The 14,137-nt window shown below is 36.1% G+C and overlaps 1 protein-coding gene across 1 annotated transcript in view; it reads left to right on the plus strand.

Moving 5' to 3' along the window:
* The window catches only part of RASA1 (RAS p21 protein activator 1), a 54,024-nt gene that overhangs the window by 19,936 nt on the left and 19,951 nt on the right, over nt 1–14,137 (plus strand). The window contains exons 5-11 of the mRNA XM_083883533.1: nt 674–791; nt 1,675–1,706; nt 4,029–4,081; nt 4,718–4,868; nt 7,876–7,954; nt 10,913–11,033; nt 13,090–13,246. Of these exons, the coding sequence (XP_083739659.1) occupies nt 674–791; nt 1,675–1,706; nt 4,029–4,081; nt 4,718–4,868; nt 7,876–7,954; nt 10,913–11,033; nt 13,090–13,246 (711 nt within the window). The remainder of the gene's footprint in view (nt 1–673; nt 792–1,674; nt 1,707–4,028; nt 4,082–4,717; nt 4,869–7,875; nt 7,955–10,912; nt 11,034–13,089; nt 13,247–14,137) is intronic.

The following is a 14,137-nucleotide window of genomic DNA, read 5'->3' on the forward strand; positions in this document are numbered from 1 at the left end:
TGGATGTTCCACTTAGTGCCTTTGTCTGGTTGACGTGTGGTATTTGGTCATAGGTTGGGCTCCATAATTGCAGAGGTCTTTTCCAACCTATTTGATTCTGTTATTCTCTGATTCTGAATGTTAATGCTTCTTATGCTCGTAGCTAATGGTATAGCATCTCTGGTAACTGCTTGTATTCTCTTTGCATCACTTGTCTTCAGGTGTGAGAACATAATGAGTAGGTATTCCACAACTTATATTATGCAAGGTAATTTTTCAATGAAAGGAGTATTATTTTCTTATAGAATATCATATATAATAATAACCTACGAAGAGTTACGTTACTTGTGTTTCTTACTTGACCTCTCTTGATAGAAGAACAATATTGCTGTATTTTCATATTGCTATGTTATTTTTGTTTTATCCATTAGCACACTTTGAAGTTGACAGCACTGAAGTATATATTAGATACTAAACATAAATCAAATGTATGAAAACTTGTATATAATAGCCACTTAACTGTGAAGAAAAATACATATGTCCTAGGAATAGCAATTCCTTTGATATTCCATTTTTTACAAATAGGTTTTCCCAAATATTTTATGGAAATTATACTCAAGAATTCATTTTATGTTTATTAAACTTTATATTACGATTATATCTCTGATTTAAATCTTGTTGTAACCCTCCTCAGTTTCCTTAAAGGGGATATGTTTATTGTCCATAATGAATTGGAAGATGGCTGGATGTGGGTTACAAACCTACGGACAGATGAACAAGGTCTTATTGTGGAAGACCTGGTGGAAGAAGTGGTAAGTAATTTTTGTATTCAGATTTCTTAAATGAATGGGATTTTTTGATAAAATAATTTCGAACAAAAGCTAGTGAGATTTAATTGCGTATTTTCTAATTCGTACTTTTCTAAACCTTGTAAATTCATCTAGTAGTTCTAAAACACTAAAACAAACCTTTTAGCCTAATTCATTATCAGAAAATGTTTATTCATGTGTCCAAAGATAAGTACAAATGGAACGGTACTGTAAATTTAGTAGGCATTTCCCTAAAATCTACTGTCCTTGTGAAGAATCATTAAATTGCATTTCATTAAATTGCATGAATTCCCATGAAATGTCAGCTAACACAACTAAATGTAATTTTGCATTGTGATAGGTCTTTCTCATTATTCAAGGATGAAATGAGGTTATAAATTTATTGGTGAGAAGAAAAAAAGGAAAAAATAGATTTTTTTTGTAATATCTTTTTACATAGTACATATGTTTTCCTAATACATATGTTTGCTAATGTTTGTTACTTGAGATGCTTCCCATAGATGACCTGTGCCAGGATGTGGGTAGCTAAACTGAAGTGGCAGTTACTAGACTTGATCTATAGACTGGTAGGTCAGTGGTTATTTAACCTTAGGAAGGCTGAGAAGGTTGAAACTCTCTAAAAAGTTAACACCTCAAAAGGACTTGGATCATGGCTGAAGTAATCATCAGAAATAACATTTTTGCTGAATTTTCACCTAATGAATGAAGAGGAAAACTTCATAGAGCTGCAGTAAGCCCTTTAGTTAAAAAATGCCTCAGACTTCTAAATGTAATTTTTTTCTGCAGAAGGTCTTAACTTATGACTTTTCCTTTCGAAATTGAGTTGTACTATTGTCATTCACTTGATATGTTAATTTTCTCATAGGGAAGAGAAGAAGATCCTCATGAAGGCAAAATGTAAGGATTTTTGTTTTGTTGTTTAAAGGCAATCGTAACTGTTTGTAAACTTCCACTATGAGTTTTCTAAGTTTCTGAGAAAGTGACCAAAGAGATTTATTTTTTAATCGCAGGACTAATTTATATATCAACTGCTGCAGATGCTGGGATAATTAACATGAAAAAGTCCTGTAATAGATACGTCTGTTGCTAATGGGTATCGCAGTGCTAAAATCTTAGATGATGCCATGTATGATCACTTTCAGCTAAAATAATGCACAGTGGAGTATTTATTGAACACCAGTGCCTTGGAGATAACAACTCTAAATACTGTACCAAGGTACTGTTAGAACAGTGTCTCTGTTTGCCTCCTGGGAGGGAGTGTTGAGCTTCTGGAGGGTAGGAGGGCTCTGCAGAGGAGTCTGGAGAGGCTGGGTCAGTGAGGCCAGTGGTATGAGATCCCAAAAGGCAAGTGACGGTTCCTGCCCTTGGTTCACAACAACCCGTGCAGTGCTGCAGGCTGGGGTGGTGCCTGGAAAGCTGCTCAGCAGAAAGGACCTGAGCTGCTGCTGGTCAACAGTGGCTGAACATGAGCCATTGTGGGCCCAGGGGACCAGGAAGGTCAATGGCATCCTGGCTTGGGTCAGCAGTAGTATGGCCAGCAGGACCAGGGCAGTGACTGTCCCCCTTTCAGGACTGGTGAGGCCACACCTTGAGTGCAGGTTCAGTTTTGGGCTCTCCCAGCAAGAAGGACATTGAGGTGCTGCAGTGAGTCCAGAGAAGGGAAGGGTCTGGAGGACAAGTCTGATGAGAAGCAGCTGAGGGAACTGCTGGGGCTCTACCTGGAGAAAAGGAGCCTCAGGGGGAATCTCATCGCTCTCAACAGATGCCTGAAAGGAGGTCATAGCCAGGAGAGGTTTCTTCTCCCAGGTAATGTGTGATAGGACAAGAGGAAGCTTGCTCAAGTTGTACAAAGGAAGGATTAGATTGGATATTAAGGAAGGTGCCTTTACTGGAAGAGTTGTCAAGCCCTGGAACAGGCTCCCTAGGGCAGTGGTACCATCTCTGGAAGGATTTAGAAAGTGTGTATATGTGGCACTTGGGGACATCATAATTTAGTGATGGACTTGGCAGTGCTGTGTTAAGGATTGGATGTGATGGTCTTAAAGGTATTTTTTGCCCAAAGTATTCTGTAATCCTATAATTCTGTGATTCTTATAACACTTGAAGTTTGAAGAAAAAGTCACAGGACTGTAAGGTTCCTTCTGTTTTTGTAAATACTTAAAAACTTTCTAAGAATTGAATGCAACTTAGAATCAACAGTGCCTTGATACATCAGTCTGCTGATAGATTACATTCACAAGTGCAGATGTGTGGCATATAGTTGTGAAAGATGTCCAGTGCCTTGATGACTTAGTCTGATGTCCTCGTTTCTTTGTCATATTTATGCTTACTGGTTTTTTGTTGTTTCCCACTTTCCAAGAGGCTGGTGACAGAAGGAGGCATTTCAGTGGTCTCTTTGGTTTACTGTATTCTACTAGTCAATTTGCCAGCACGGATGTCTTCAAATGTGGAAATTTTATATTTGGAAAGTAGCTTGTAGGAGGTACCTAGAGCTTTGATTCTGTCATTCAGCAGTTGTTTGCCTTTCAGAGGAATCTGTAAATTAATATCTGAAGGTAGTATAGAAAGAAAATTAGAAATTTGAGTCTTTCCTGATAGTTAAAAGCATGATATCTTTAGCTTTCCTTTAAATACAGATTATTAAGTCGTAGCATGTCAAGTTTTTTTGAATAGTGATAAGTATCATGCTGAGACTAGGCAGAGGCTGTGAACTTTTGCGGGGTACTGCTCTGACACAGGACTCTGGGGAAGTAGGAGGTGTGAGATCAAAGCAGTTTGTATTCATTAATCTAACAAAGCTACGTTTTGTTTCCACAGCTCTGGCAAATTTGAGTCTGAGGGTTTTCTGTATGTGTTTAACTTCTCATTTGAGCAGATTTCATGATTCTAGTACATTTCTGTATGGCTTCAGATAAGGCCTATGAGATTATCTGGTTTCTGGATAATTCATATCAATCTCTAAACAGAATTGTATTTGAACATCAGCTCCAAGTGTTGGATATTTTTATTGGAAGTTATTTATATACCTGTTAGTGTTAGTCTTTTCATGCTATTGGTAGAAGAGAATCATTAAGCATAGACATTGATTGTCTCATCTATATATATTGGGTCTTTTAAAATAAAGATTAATTCATAGGTGCCAGAGCCTTGGATGTCACCACAACCAAAAAAGAGAGCTGGTAGTCTTGCTTTCTAATTTTTCTCTTCATCTTTGTTAAGATGGTTCCATGGGAAGATCTCCAAACAAGAAGCTTACAATTTGCTGATGACAGGTATGTGTATTTCTCATGTGAAATAGCACAAAGTAATCTTCTTAATATTAAACTGTGGCAAATCTTCCTTTAATATCTGAACATATTTGAGTGTTTCAGGCTCCCCAACCCTTCTGGGTGCTACCTCAGTAGAATACTATATTGGAGGAAAACTTGCATGGCTATCAATACTGAGTATGTTCACAAGTGAAGTTAATTTTTTTAATTTTTGATAAAATTAATTTTTAAATTATATGTGGAATCAGTTACTTCACTTTCACAAAGCAAATATTTCTGTAAATTAAAACAATACTTCTGACCCATATTGTTTAATACTCTCCTTTAAATACTAGAACAGAGATTGTGGTGGAACACTTTTGAAAGTGTTATCAGACTTTTTTTATGCTGTTTTAAGGAGATGGCAAAGATGTGGCTATGTTGCCGGCTGCAGCTGAACCATTTTTTGTTAATTTTGGTGGTTCAGTACTAGTTCTTCTAGTTTGAGATCACTGGTAGAATTTGCCTTTATAGGGTTTGTATTTCTTCAAGTGTGCAGTTCTTCCTAGTTTATAGGAAGTTTCTTCCTAGTAGAGATAGATTTAGTAAGGGTTTACATATAATACTAAGAAAAATAACACTATTATGATGTCTTTTCAGTTGGTCAGGTGTGCAGTTTTCTTGTGAGGCCTTCAGATAATACCCCTGGTGATTATTCACTTTATTTCCGGACCAGTGAAAATATTCAGCGTTTTAAAATATGTCCAACATCAAACAATCAGTTTATGATGGGGGGCAGATACTATAATAGGTGAGTTCTTGTGGCAAAGGAATTGTGCATATTTTATGTGTGTATAACTTGCTCCTGATAATTATTTACTACTATGATTTTAAGACTGTGGTTTCCTTTATATTGAATATTTTCTGTAATTTCCCTAGTAGTTACTTCTAACTGAGCAAATTCTTATATAGCTTAAGGAGCTAAATAGCCTAAGTGTAACTTGTTTCTCTTGAAGTATTTGTGCTTCTTCTGCCAGCTAGTTGCTTCACTCTGTAAACTGTGGTTTGAGTGGGTCATGTGGATCAATAAATTGTGTATCTGTAATTAAGAGGTTACTCTATTTGAAGCAGCTTGAAAGCTTCTCCATGTGTTCTATCTGTTTGAAAAGGGGAAAATAAAAATGCTAATTTTATCTGAGACAATCAGAGTTTTCAAATAATAAAAATATGTATTTACAAGAAAAACACCATTGTTGGAAAAAGTTACTAAATTACATTGAACTGTGTGCATGGTACTTGGAACAGAAATACGTAACAGTTCAGTTAGAGTGAACAAACTTAAGATGCATTTCTTTTGCCATTGGTGCAAAAATACAGTAATTTTTACAAAAAGGAAGAGAAATAATGAGATGTTTCCCCTTTTGTGGGAGAAACTATCAGTTCACCTCCATCTTTGATAGTATTTTTTAGAGTTGTATCTGGAAGACTTTTCAGTAGTGAAAACTGACTTTCCTCCTTAAACAGAAGTCACTGCCTGCCTTAAAAAAAAAAAAGAAAAATCATTATTTTTCCAGTCCTGCTCACCTAGAACCCTGGGTATTCTTACCCCAGCAGGGAATATCTGTCTGGCTTGGCTTCTGAGTGGGTAAAGATTCAGCAGCTGGAGTGTCTGAGAAAATGTCAAGGTCTCTACTAAGTTCAGTGGACTTTTTCATATGACTTCACTCACATGATGCCGTGAGGTTAAACAATTGGATCCTTATGAATTTATGTCCGTTTCACACCCAGGCTCATTGAATACCTTCTTCATTAATCAGTCTGGCCTCCAGCCATCCTCACTGAAAATCAGGCTAGCTGCAGGGTCAGCCTTTCATTAAATTAAATGCTGATTGCCAGTTGTATGGCTTATTAGGGGGATGATAGGCCAGAAGCCCCCCAACCTCGATGATGTCAGATTAATCATCAGGTTAGCGGAACTCTTATTAGTCCAAAATGGGTTTGTAGAATTAAATAGTATGCTTTCATAAAGTTATTATATTGTTATTACTTCACATTGCTTTATAATACAGTGCTGGATTCACTTGGGGTGTAGATTGCATTTGTCTGAAAGAGGTTCTATGCAGCTGAACAGAAAACAAGATTTTAAAGTTAAGCAGCAATAAATTATGACAAGGCACTGTAAGAATTTTTTTTAGTATTTTGGTATATAACTTGTAGATATCTTCCTCACTGTGAAAAAAAACTTGGATTTTATTGTATGTTTGAGAGAATTATCATTACACTCTTAAGCAAATCAATTTATGAACTAAAACTAAACATTCAGTTTAACTTACTGTCTGTATCAAGTTGGTAATTTGCTGGAAATTCAAACATGTAATGAAGAATGCAGCCCTTAGGTGCTCCATCAGGGCTTGAAGTCCTAGTTCATATATTACTCTAACTACAGGCTGAGTTTTTAAATACAGCTGAGTTTATTCTTCAGCCCATATTACAAATTTGCAGAAATTTTGCAGGTACCTGCTCCTTATATTGAAGAACTCCTAATGACATTTTTAATCAAGGAATGGTGCATTGAAGGTCAAGTGTTCTGATTTGATGAGTGAGAAAATTCATACAGTGCTGTTTTATTGATTAGAAAATGTTGGTAGTAGCTATTCAACCTGTGAAATATAGTGACTGAGTCATTATTTTTTGTAGTGTGACACAAAAATTGAAATTCCACATAAGAATTGAAATTCTTATGTGGAAAACAGCATATGCAGACAGCATTTCAGTAAAAATTGAAATTAATTACTTGATTTCATTAAAACTGAAAGAAACAATCTCATTTTACACACCTGAAAAATAAAAATACTTATGGGAAGGTCATTTTATCAAGTTTGCACTGATTCGTAGCTTCAGAACGAAATAGAAAAACCAACCAAGATGCCTTGATAGAGCTTTATTTAGAAGTTCTTGAGATTTTTACATTATCAGTTATTGTTCCTGTGTTGCACAAATGCCTTATTTATATCTTTGCACACACAGCTGAGTATGCATGGACTGAAAAGACACACTGAGTATATTTTTATCTACCTAGTTATTTAAGTCTTTTTCTAGATTGATATTTGCATGTAAATGATTGATTTCTGCTGATGTCCCTGTTGCTGTTCTTCTTTACAGTGTAAATTTCAGTAGTGCAAAAATAATTAGAGCAACCTAAATGCCTTGAATTTCAGGTTATAAATGTCACTACTTCTCTCCTGAGCCTTCTAAGTGCAATTGCAGTCTGAATCTGGTGATTAGAATGAATGCTTCCCTGTAGAGGAGTGCTACTGACATGAATATTTAAAAGGATAGCTCAGTGATGTCCAGTCATAACCTGTATAAGCCCTTCTACAAACCTTTTCCTTTTCTCCTAGAAAGAGATTGCGCTTCACTCAGAGTATGTCCCATTCCACTTGGCTAATTACTCTAGGACTTACTTGGAAAATTATTGCCAATGAAATAACAGTTTTCAGCCTGGTTGGAAAGTGGGTAATGCACATGTACTACCTGCATGTGGAAAGTGCAGTGTCCTCATGTGACATTTTAAGCAAGTCATTAAAATATTTTGCAGAGTTTAGGATTAATATATTCTGAATACGGTTTTGTGGACTTTCTTGACTTCAGTATATTAGTAAAGCCTCATTTCCGCAAATAAGATTATGATGATTAACACTTGATTTTATTAAAACTTTGAGGGAAGGTTTTCTGTGGTTTTATGGAAAAGCAGATTCTCAAACAGTGGAAAAAATTAATGTGTTTAACATTTCAATATTCTTTTCTTTCTGGAACAGTATTGCTGACATCATTGAGCACTACAGAAAAGAACAGATTGTTGAAGGATATTATTTAAAAGATCCTGTTCCAATGCAGGTAGGATTTCATCTCTGAGCCTTTGATGTTGAAGTCACAGATTGAATAATTAGCAAATCAATTTATGAACTAAATTACAGCAGAGATACCAGTAGTAGTTAAGCAGCATCATCTCCAATAGTCAGTCATCAACAGTTTCAATATTTTCAGCTCATCTCTTTCTTTTGTTTTATCTTCAAATACAAATACTTAGAGAAGACTGGCTTGTAGTCAACAGGGAGTGGTAAGTTCTGTCCGTGCTGCGAGGTGTTCAACCTCTGTTCTGCCCCTAGCTCTGTTCTGGGCTCATGCTTTGATTCAGTCCCATTTTAAGGGGAACCAGTCTGGCCTTCTCTTCTGTGTTTGGGGTTTTTCTCCTGTCACACCTATACACACCAAAAAGCTTCAGGGATGATTGCAGGGCTGGGGCTGCAGCGCTTATTCTGAGTGCATTTGCCCCATAGCAGAAGTTGATTCTAAGAGATCACCAGTAATAAGCACACATCATTTAGCTTTTCATGAGCTTATAGCTAGTTTAAAATTTTACCTACCTGTTTTTTTTCTTTTTCTGTTTCCAAGCTTTCTTGTTTCAGTCTAGATGAGAAATTTGCTCTTCCTGTCCTCCCTAATGAGATTTGCAGTCAATTCATACCTCTTTGTGGGATCTTTCTTACTAATAGGAGGGATCTTATTAATAGGAGAGCATTTCCTCTGTTCACCAAGCTAAGCACACAGAAGCTAACATTACAAAGAAACAGGATTTTCATAGTTGCCTTGCCTGCTACCAGTTTTGGTGTGAGCTCAGGTTTCTTGAGCATGTACCAGAACAATTTAGAGTAATACCATGTGCTGCATAGTGCCCTTTCTCACTGGAAAGCACTTAATGAATATACATGTAATTTTCTGTGGTGGGTTGACCCTGGTGAGCTGCTAAGGACCTGTGCTTTTGTTTGATGACTCCCTATTCCTGTGGAATGGGGCAAAGGCAAAAAAGCTCCTGGGTTGAGATAAATACTGTTTCATAAGCAAAGGAAGGAGTGATGCAAAGAAAATCACTCAGCACCTCTCACAAGTAGACTGATGACCAGCTGTTCTCTGGGACCTCCCTGTGCCCAATTCTTATTGTTGGTCATGATGTTAGATGACAGGGAATATCCCTCTGATGAATTGTTGTCATCTCTGCTCCCAGCATCTTGTCCACCAAGCCACCTCACTGAGGAATGGGGCAGAGTGGGAAATGGAGAAGGTCTTGAGGTTATGCAGGTGCTGATCAACAAGAGCCAGAACACGGGTCTTTTACCAGTACTGTTTCACTCACAAAACTAAAACGTAGCACCGTAGTGGCTGCCATAACAGAAGTTAAGTCCATCCTTGTGAGACCATTATGTTGGCATAGCCAACAGTATCATAGCCCAGTCCTCCAGCAAGTGACTCAGCTGTTAATGTCTTGTTTTCTGTAAGTGTCAACAAGTGTAACTGCTGTCTTGACTAGGAGATGTATACCTTGTTATTGCAGTCTTTCCTATACTTGTGTCCTTGGTGCTTCCCCATTGTTTCCTGCTGTTAACTTGTCCTCAGTTATGTGATTGAGTCAGAAAGCAAATAGGAATTCTGGGATTGTTCCTTGGAAATCTTCATTAGTAACTTCTTCATGCTCCATCAGTCCTCTTTAATCACGGCAGTAAGTCTTCATTTTAGCTTTTCACATACACAAAACTTACAGTATTAATATGTAAATCAGTAAAGTCTGTATTAATAAACTCTGCATTGACTCATTTTCAGTGTGAGAGTTCTTCAGATTCTTTTAACCTAGCCAGTTACACTTGTGACTTTATTTAAAAATTTAGTGCACAGTGGTGCAGTTAATGTTCAGCTTTGTGTTACCTCCCTTCCATGAAGCACCATGCTCCCTGTTTTTGAGGGGGAAAAAGAATTCAAAACTTTTGCACCATTTTAGAGTCAATCTGATGGAATTCCTGTGTCTAGTAGGATATTTACTCCAAAATATTTTCCACTAGATCTCTTGTTTTGTGCACTACTCCTTGTGTACTTATGTTACAGGTGTTACCTTGACAGATAATTGTTATGTTACATTATATTTTCATAACATGGATGTAACTTTCATTGTAGGTGCTGTAATTCCTGTTAATATTACCAAATTATTTTTCATCTTGCTATTGTTGTTTTGATCAAAATCAAAATTTTTGCAGATTTAATGCACAGGGAGAAAAGTAGACTATTACAGAAGAACCAGTTCATATGTCTCTCTTCATCTTAGTGATGTCCTTGCTACTTTATAGTCTTGCTTTTCTTGTATTTTTATGGCTAAAGAACTTTTTAGCCATAAAAGTTTGGTGAGCTTACTTAGTAAGATTAGACCTGGCTTGGGTTTTTGTCATATTTATACTTGCATTTTTGGATACTACCATTTTTTGGGTGAATTTCTCTTTTTTGTGTTTCCTGTTTCTGCTTTCTTCTCGTCTTGAGTTCTGCTCAGTTACAACATGTGAGTTCTAATGAGATTAATGAAGGACTGTGCCACTTCGAGTCGGTTTTAGTTATGATTCTGCACAATATTTATTGCTTCAGAGCTTATCCATGATTACTCAGGTCTGTGAGCTTTGGTAGAAGACAGCTAGAAGCTAGATAAGTCTTCAAAGACTGGCATAAATTTTAACACAGTGAAATCAAAGTGAAAGATCTTTTTTTTTTATTTTTACATGAAAAATACTTACTTTGTAGAAGTTGGTCTGTATTGAAAACTCCTATTTTCTTTCAGTTTTGGAAATATGGAAAGAGTTACAGTACATTTCTAGCAAGTGTATTGTATGAAAAAGGAATGCTTTAGTAAAACATGTGAGAGAACAATAGTACTGAGTCGGTAGCATTCAGTAAGATAGTACTGATTGCAACTTAATAGGATGCATTTTTAATAGTAATTTCTGAGCTTAAACTATGTTTTTCTGACATGTTTTCTAGCACCAAGAACAAGTGCTTAATGATACAGTGGATGGAAAAGAAATCTACAATACAATTCGTCGGAAAACAAAGGATGCTTTTTATAAAAATATTGTCAAAAAAGGTTATCTTCTGAAAAAAAGTGAGTTATGTTTGTTTCTATTTTTTTTTTAAGAAAGATAAAAAGCAGATGAGGTTCACAGAATCATACAGTATCTTAAATTGGAAGGGAGTCATAAAGATCATGCTCCTCACAGGTCTACCTAAAGCTAAACCACATGACTAAGAGCATCATCTAGATACTCCTTAAACCCTGACAGGCTGTGAGTGTTTCCTGTGTACTGACAGGCTGTGTGCATTCCTGTTCCAAGGACCAGCCACCTCCTCAGTCAAGAACTTTGTTCTCAAGTCTAATCTGAACTTTCCCTGATTCAAATTCTTTCCATTTCCTTGTGCCCTATTGTTGGTCACTAGAGAGCGGAGATCAGCACCTCCTAGCTGAATTTATTGAGTTTAGTGGTACTAGAAGGAGCTAAAAACTGAAGTGGGGAAAAGGGTCTAGAAAGTGTCTAAGGAGTGTGAAAAATCTCTTTCCTTAGGTAGTAGATGAATAGAACAGTGTGATACATGAAATTACATGCAGTGTGAAAATTTTGGTTGGCAGTTCTGAAAAAAAGCACAGCACAAAAACTAGGCACCTGTGTCAAAACCATGAAATGCAATACATTCTCATGAAGTGTTTATACTTAATACAGAACTCATAAAGTTCTAGCTGATGGAGATCTGGGAGAGCTAGAATGGTGTAAATCTGTACATTCACTGCGGAGAACAGCTGGTTTAATTTAGTTATTCCAAGTCAGGTTTTATGTTTTCAATCTTAAATTTAAAATACAGTTTGCCATACAAAGGATGTAGTGACTTTTTAGGGTTCTAATGCTGACACAGCATAACATACATAAGCACATTAAAAGCTGACAGCTTGACTTATTTCAGTGTAACCTTCAATATTACCCTGAAGAATTTCCATTGAACAAGTTCTTGAAGTTTTGAGGAACCTAGGTCCTTACTACTGAGTGTTTTATTTCTACTTCTTGAAAAAAATCAACATTAATGCACACAGAAAAATGGTATCAATAACAAATTTCTGAAAATGACAAGAAGGATAAGTTACAGATGGTAATCTGGATAGTGATCTAATGCAAGAAAGAAGATTAAGAGTTTACATATAGGCTAATAGAGGAGACATTACAAAACCCCAAACTATACCTTCTGAACAGAACAAGGGAAGAATCTCATTGGTTAATAAGGCGTATTCTGAGAGGTGTAGAGAGGTGTTGTGGAGTAAGGAATGAAATGAGAATTACTTGGAAAAATTAGGCTAAAAGAGGCAAATTGGAGTACTCTCTTGTAGAGAGATTCACATAATGTATATGGAGTAAGTGCAATAAAATCTCTCTTCCATCTAGGAGCATAGTTTAGTAAATGAGTGTTTCCTTTATTTTGAAAAACATGTTGCTACTAGTTTATTGAGGTCCCAATGGATTTATGATGATTAAAGTATGAAATAAAGGCTGAAAGTTTTTTCTAAATGGTACTCTGATTTAAACATTAATTTGTTGCATCCATTGTAATTCAAAGAATCTTTCTCTGCAGCAAGTGGAACCTGCCAAATTCTTACATACAGATGTTTTTGCAGGTTGATTCTGATTTAAGTTTGCATATAAAATATTTACATTTCTGTTCTTCGGCCGTATGTTTTAAGGTATTGTAATGCAATCTGTTAAACATTGGTCAGAGTTTAGGAGTAACTTTCTAATGTTGAGAATCTATTTCTTAAAAGAAATCTAATGAATGGGGTCCACACTGTCCTTATTTGCAATCTGTGTAGATATAGGCATAACACTGAGAGGAGCCCAGGGACAGCTTATATCCACTTGCGAAATGCTGTTGAAAGCACTGAAGGTGTTTGAAGAACCTTGTGCAACTCTGCCTGCATCTGTGAAGAGGATCTGGTTTTAGTTACGTTTTATAAAACTGAATGTTTGTATTGATGTTACAACTCAAGCAGGATTATCTGTACATTATACTTCTCTTCAGAATTTGACAGAAGCTTTACTGCCCTCTTCTGTTTTCTTAATTTACAAAATTTATGTGTTGTTTGAGACCATATTGTAACCATTTGTTTGATTCTTGTACAGGTAAAGGAAAGAGATGGAAAAACTTGTACTTTATATTAGAGGGAAATGATGCCCAGCTTATTTATTTTGAAAGTGAAAAACGAGCCACAAAACCCAAAGGACTAATAGACCTTAGTGTATGTTCTGTCTACGGAGTACATGACAGTTTATTTGGCAGGTGGGACACTGGCTTTTTTTGATCCTATTGCACCAAGAGTTAATAAGATAATTAATTTTTGTAAGTTCTAAAAGTTCTACATTACTTTGGTTGATATTTGAAAGCTTACTTGGTAAGAAGTCAGTAGGTGCTTTTGTATTTAAAAACAAGTACTTTGTAGTATGCTATGTAAGTAAACCTCCTCAGAAGTTGTTTTTGCGCAGTAATACTTTGATATTCAATATACAATGACCACAAGGGATGTAATTATCAGCAAGGAAGTAATTCAGAAGTCTTTTAGATATCACTAGAAATTAAGAAGAGAATTTATATGTTTTTTCATTGGTAGTTACAAAACCAACTCCACTGGCCTGTATTATAGTGTTTATAGAAGAAGTAGCTACATTTACTTATATAATAAATGATAGAAGTTAGAAATTCTGGTTATCCTAAGGATCTTAATATTTTTTTAAAAATTATATATAGTTAACTTCTAGTTACTTTGTGAAAAAACTTAGATACTAATGTTTAAAATTAGTGGCTTTTCTTGATCTGGAAGGACTGATGCTTTGCTCTGTCTGTTTGGGGGATTTTAAAATATTGATAATAGTTTTGAAAAAAAACTCCAACATGTAATTACTGGAATGAGGAGCACAGATACAGATAAAGTTTATGAAAAAGATTACTGGAATGTAAACAGCTTTTAAGAACCCCTGTGTTGTGGGTCAGAGCATAGCTGGGTGTTAGGTGGTAGTTAGAGGTGTGTAGGTGGACATGCATGGTTGCAGCATCTTAGGAAGTTGTTTGTGAGGACCTGCTACTGAGACAGAGTTCCTCCTGCACTTGAAGTAGCTGATAAATACTGTCTCTGCTGTTTCCTCAGGGGTACAGTGAAGTCTGTACTTGTGCAAC

The sequence above is a fragment of the Zosterops lateralis genome (genome assembly GCF_965231275.1).
Source record: "Zosterops lateralis genome assembly, chromosome: Z".
In the NCBI taxonomy this organism is placed as follows: Eukaryota; Metazoa; Chordata; class Aves; order Passeriformes; family Zosteropidae; genus Zosterops; species Zosterops lateralis.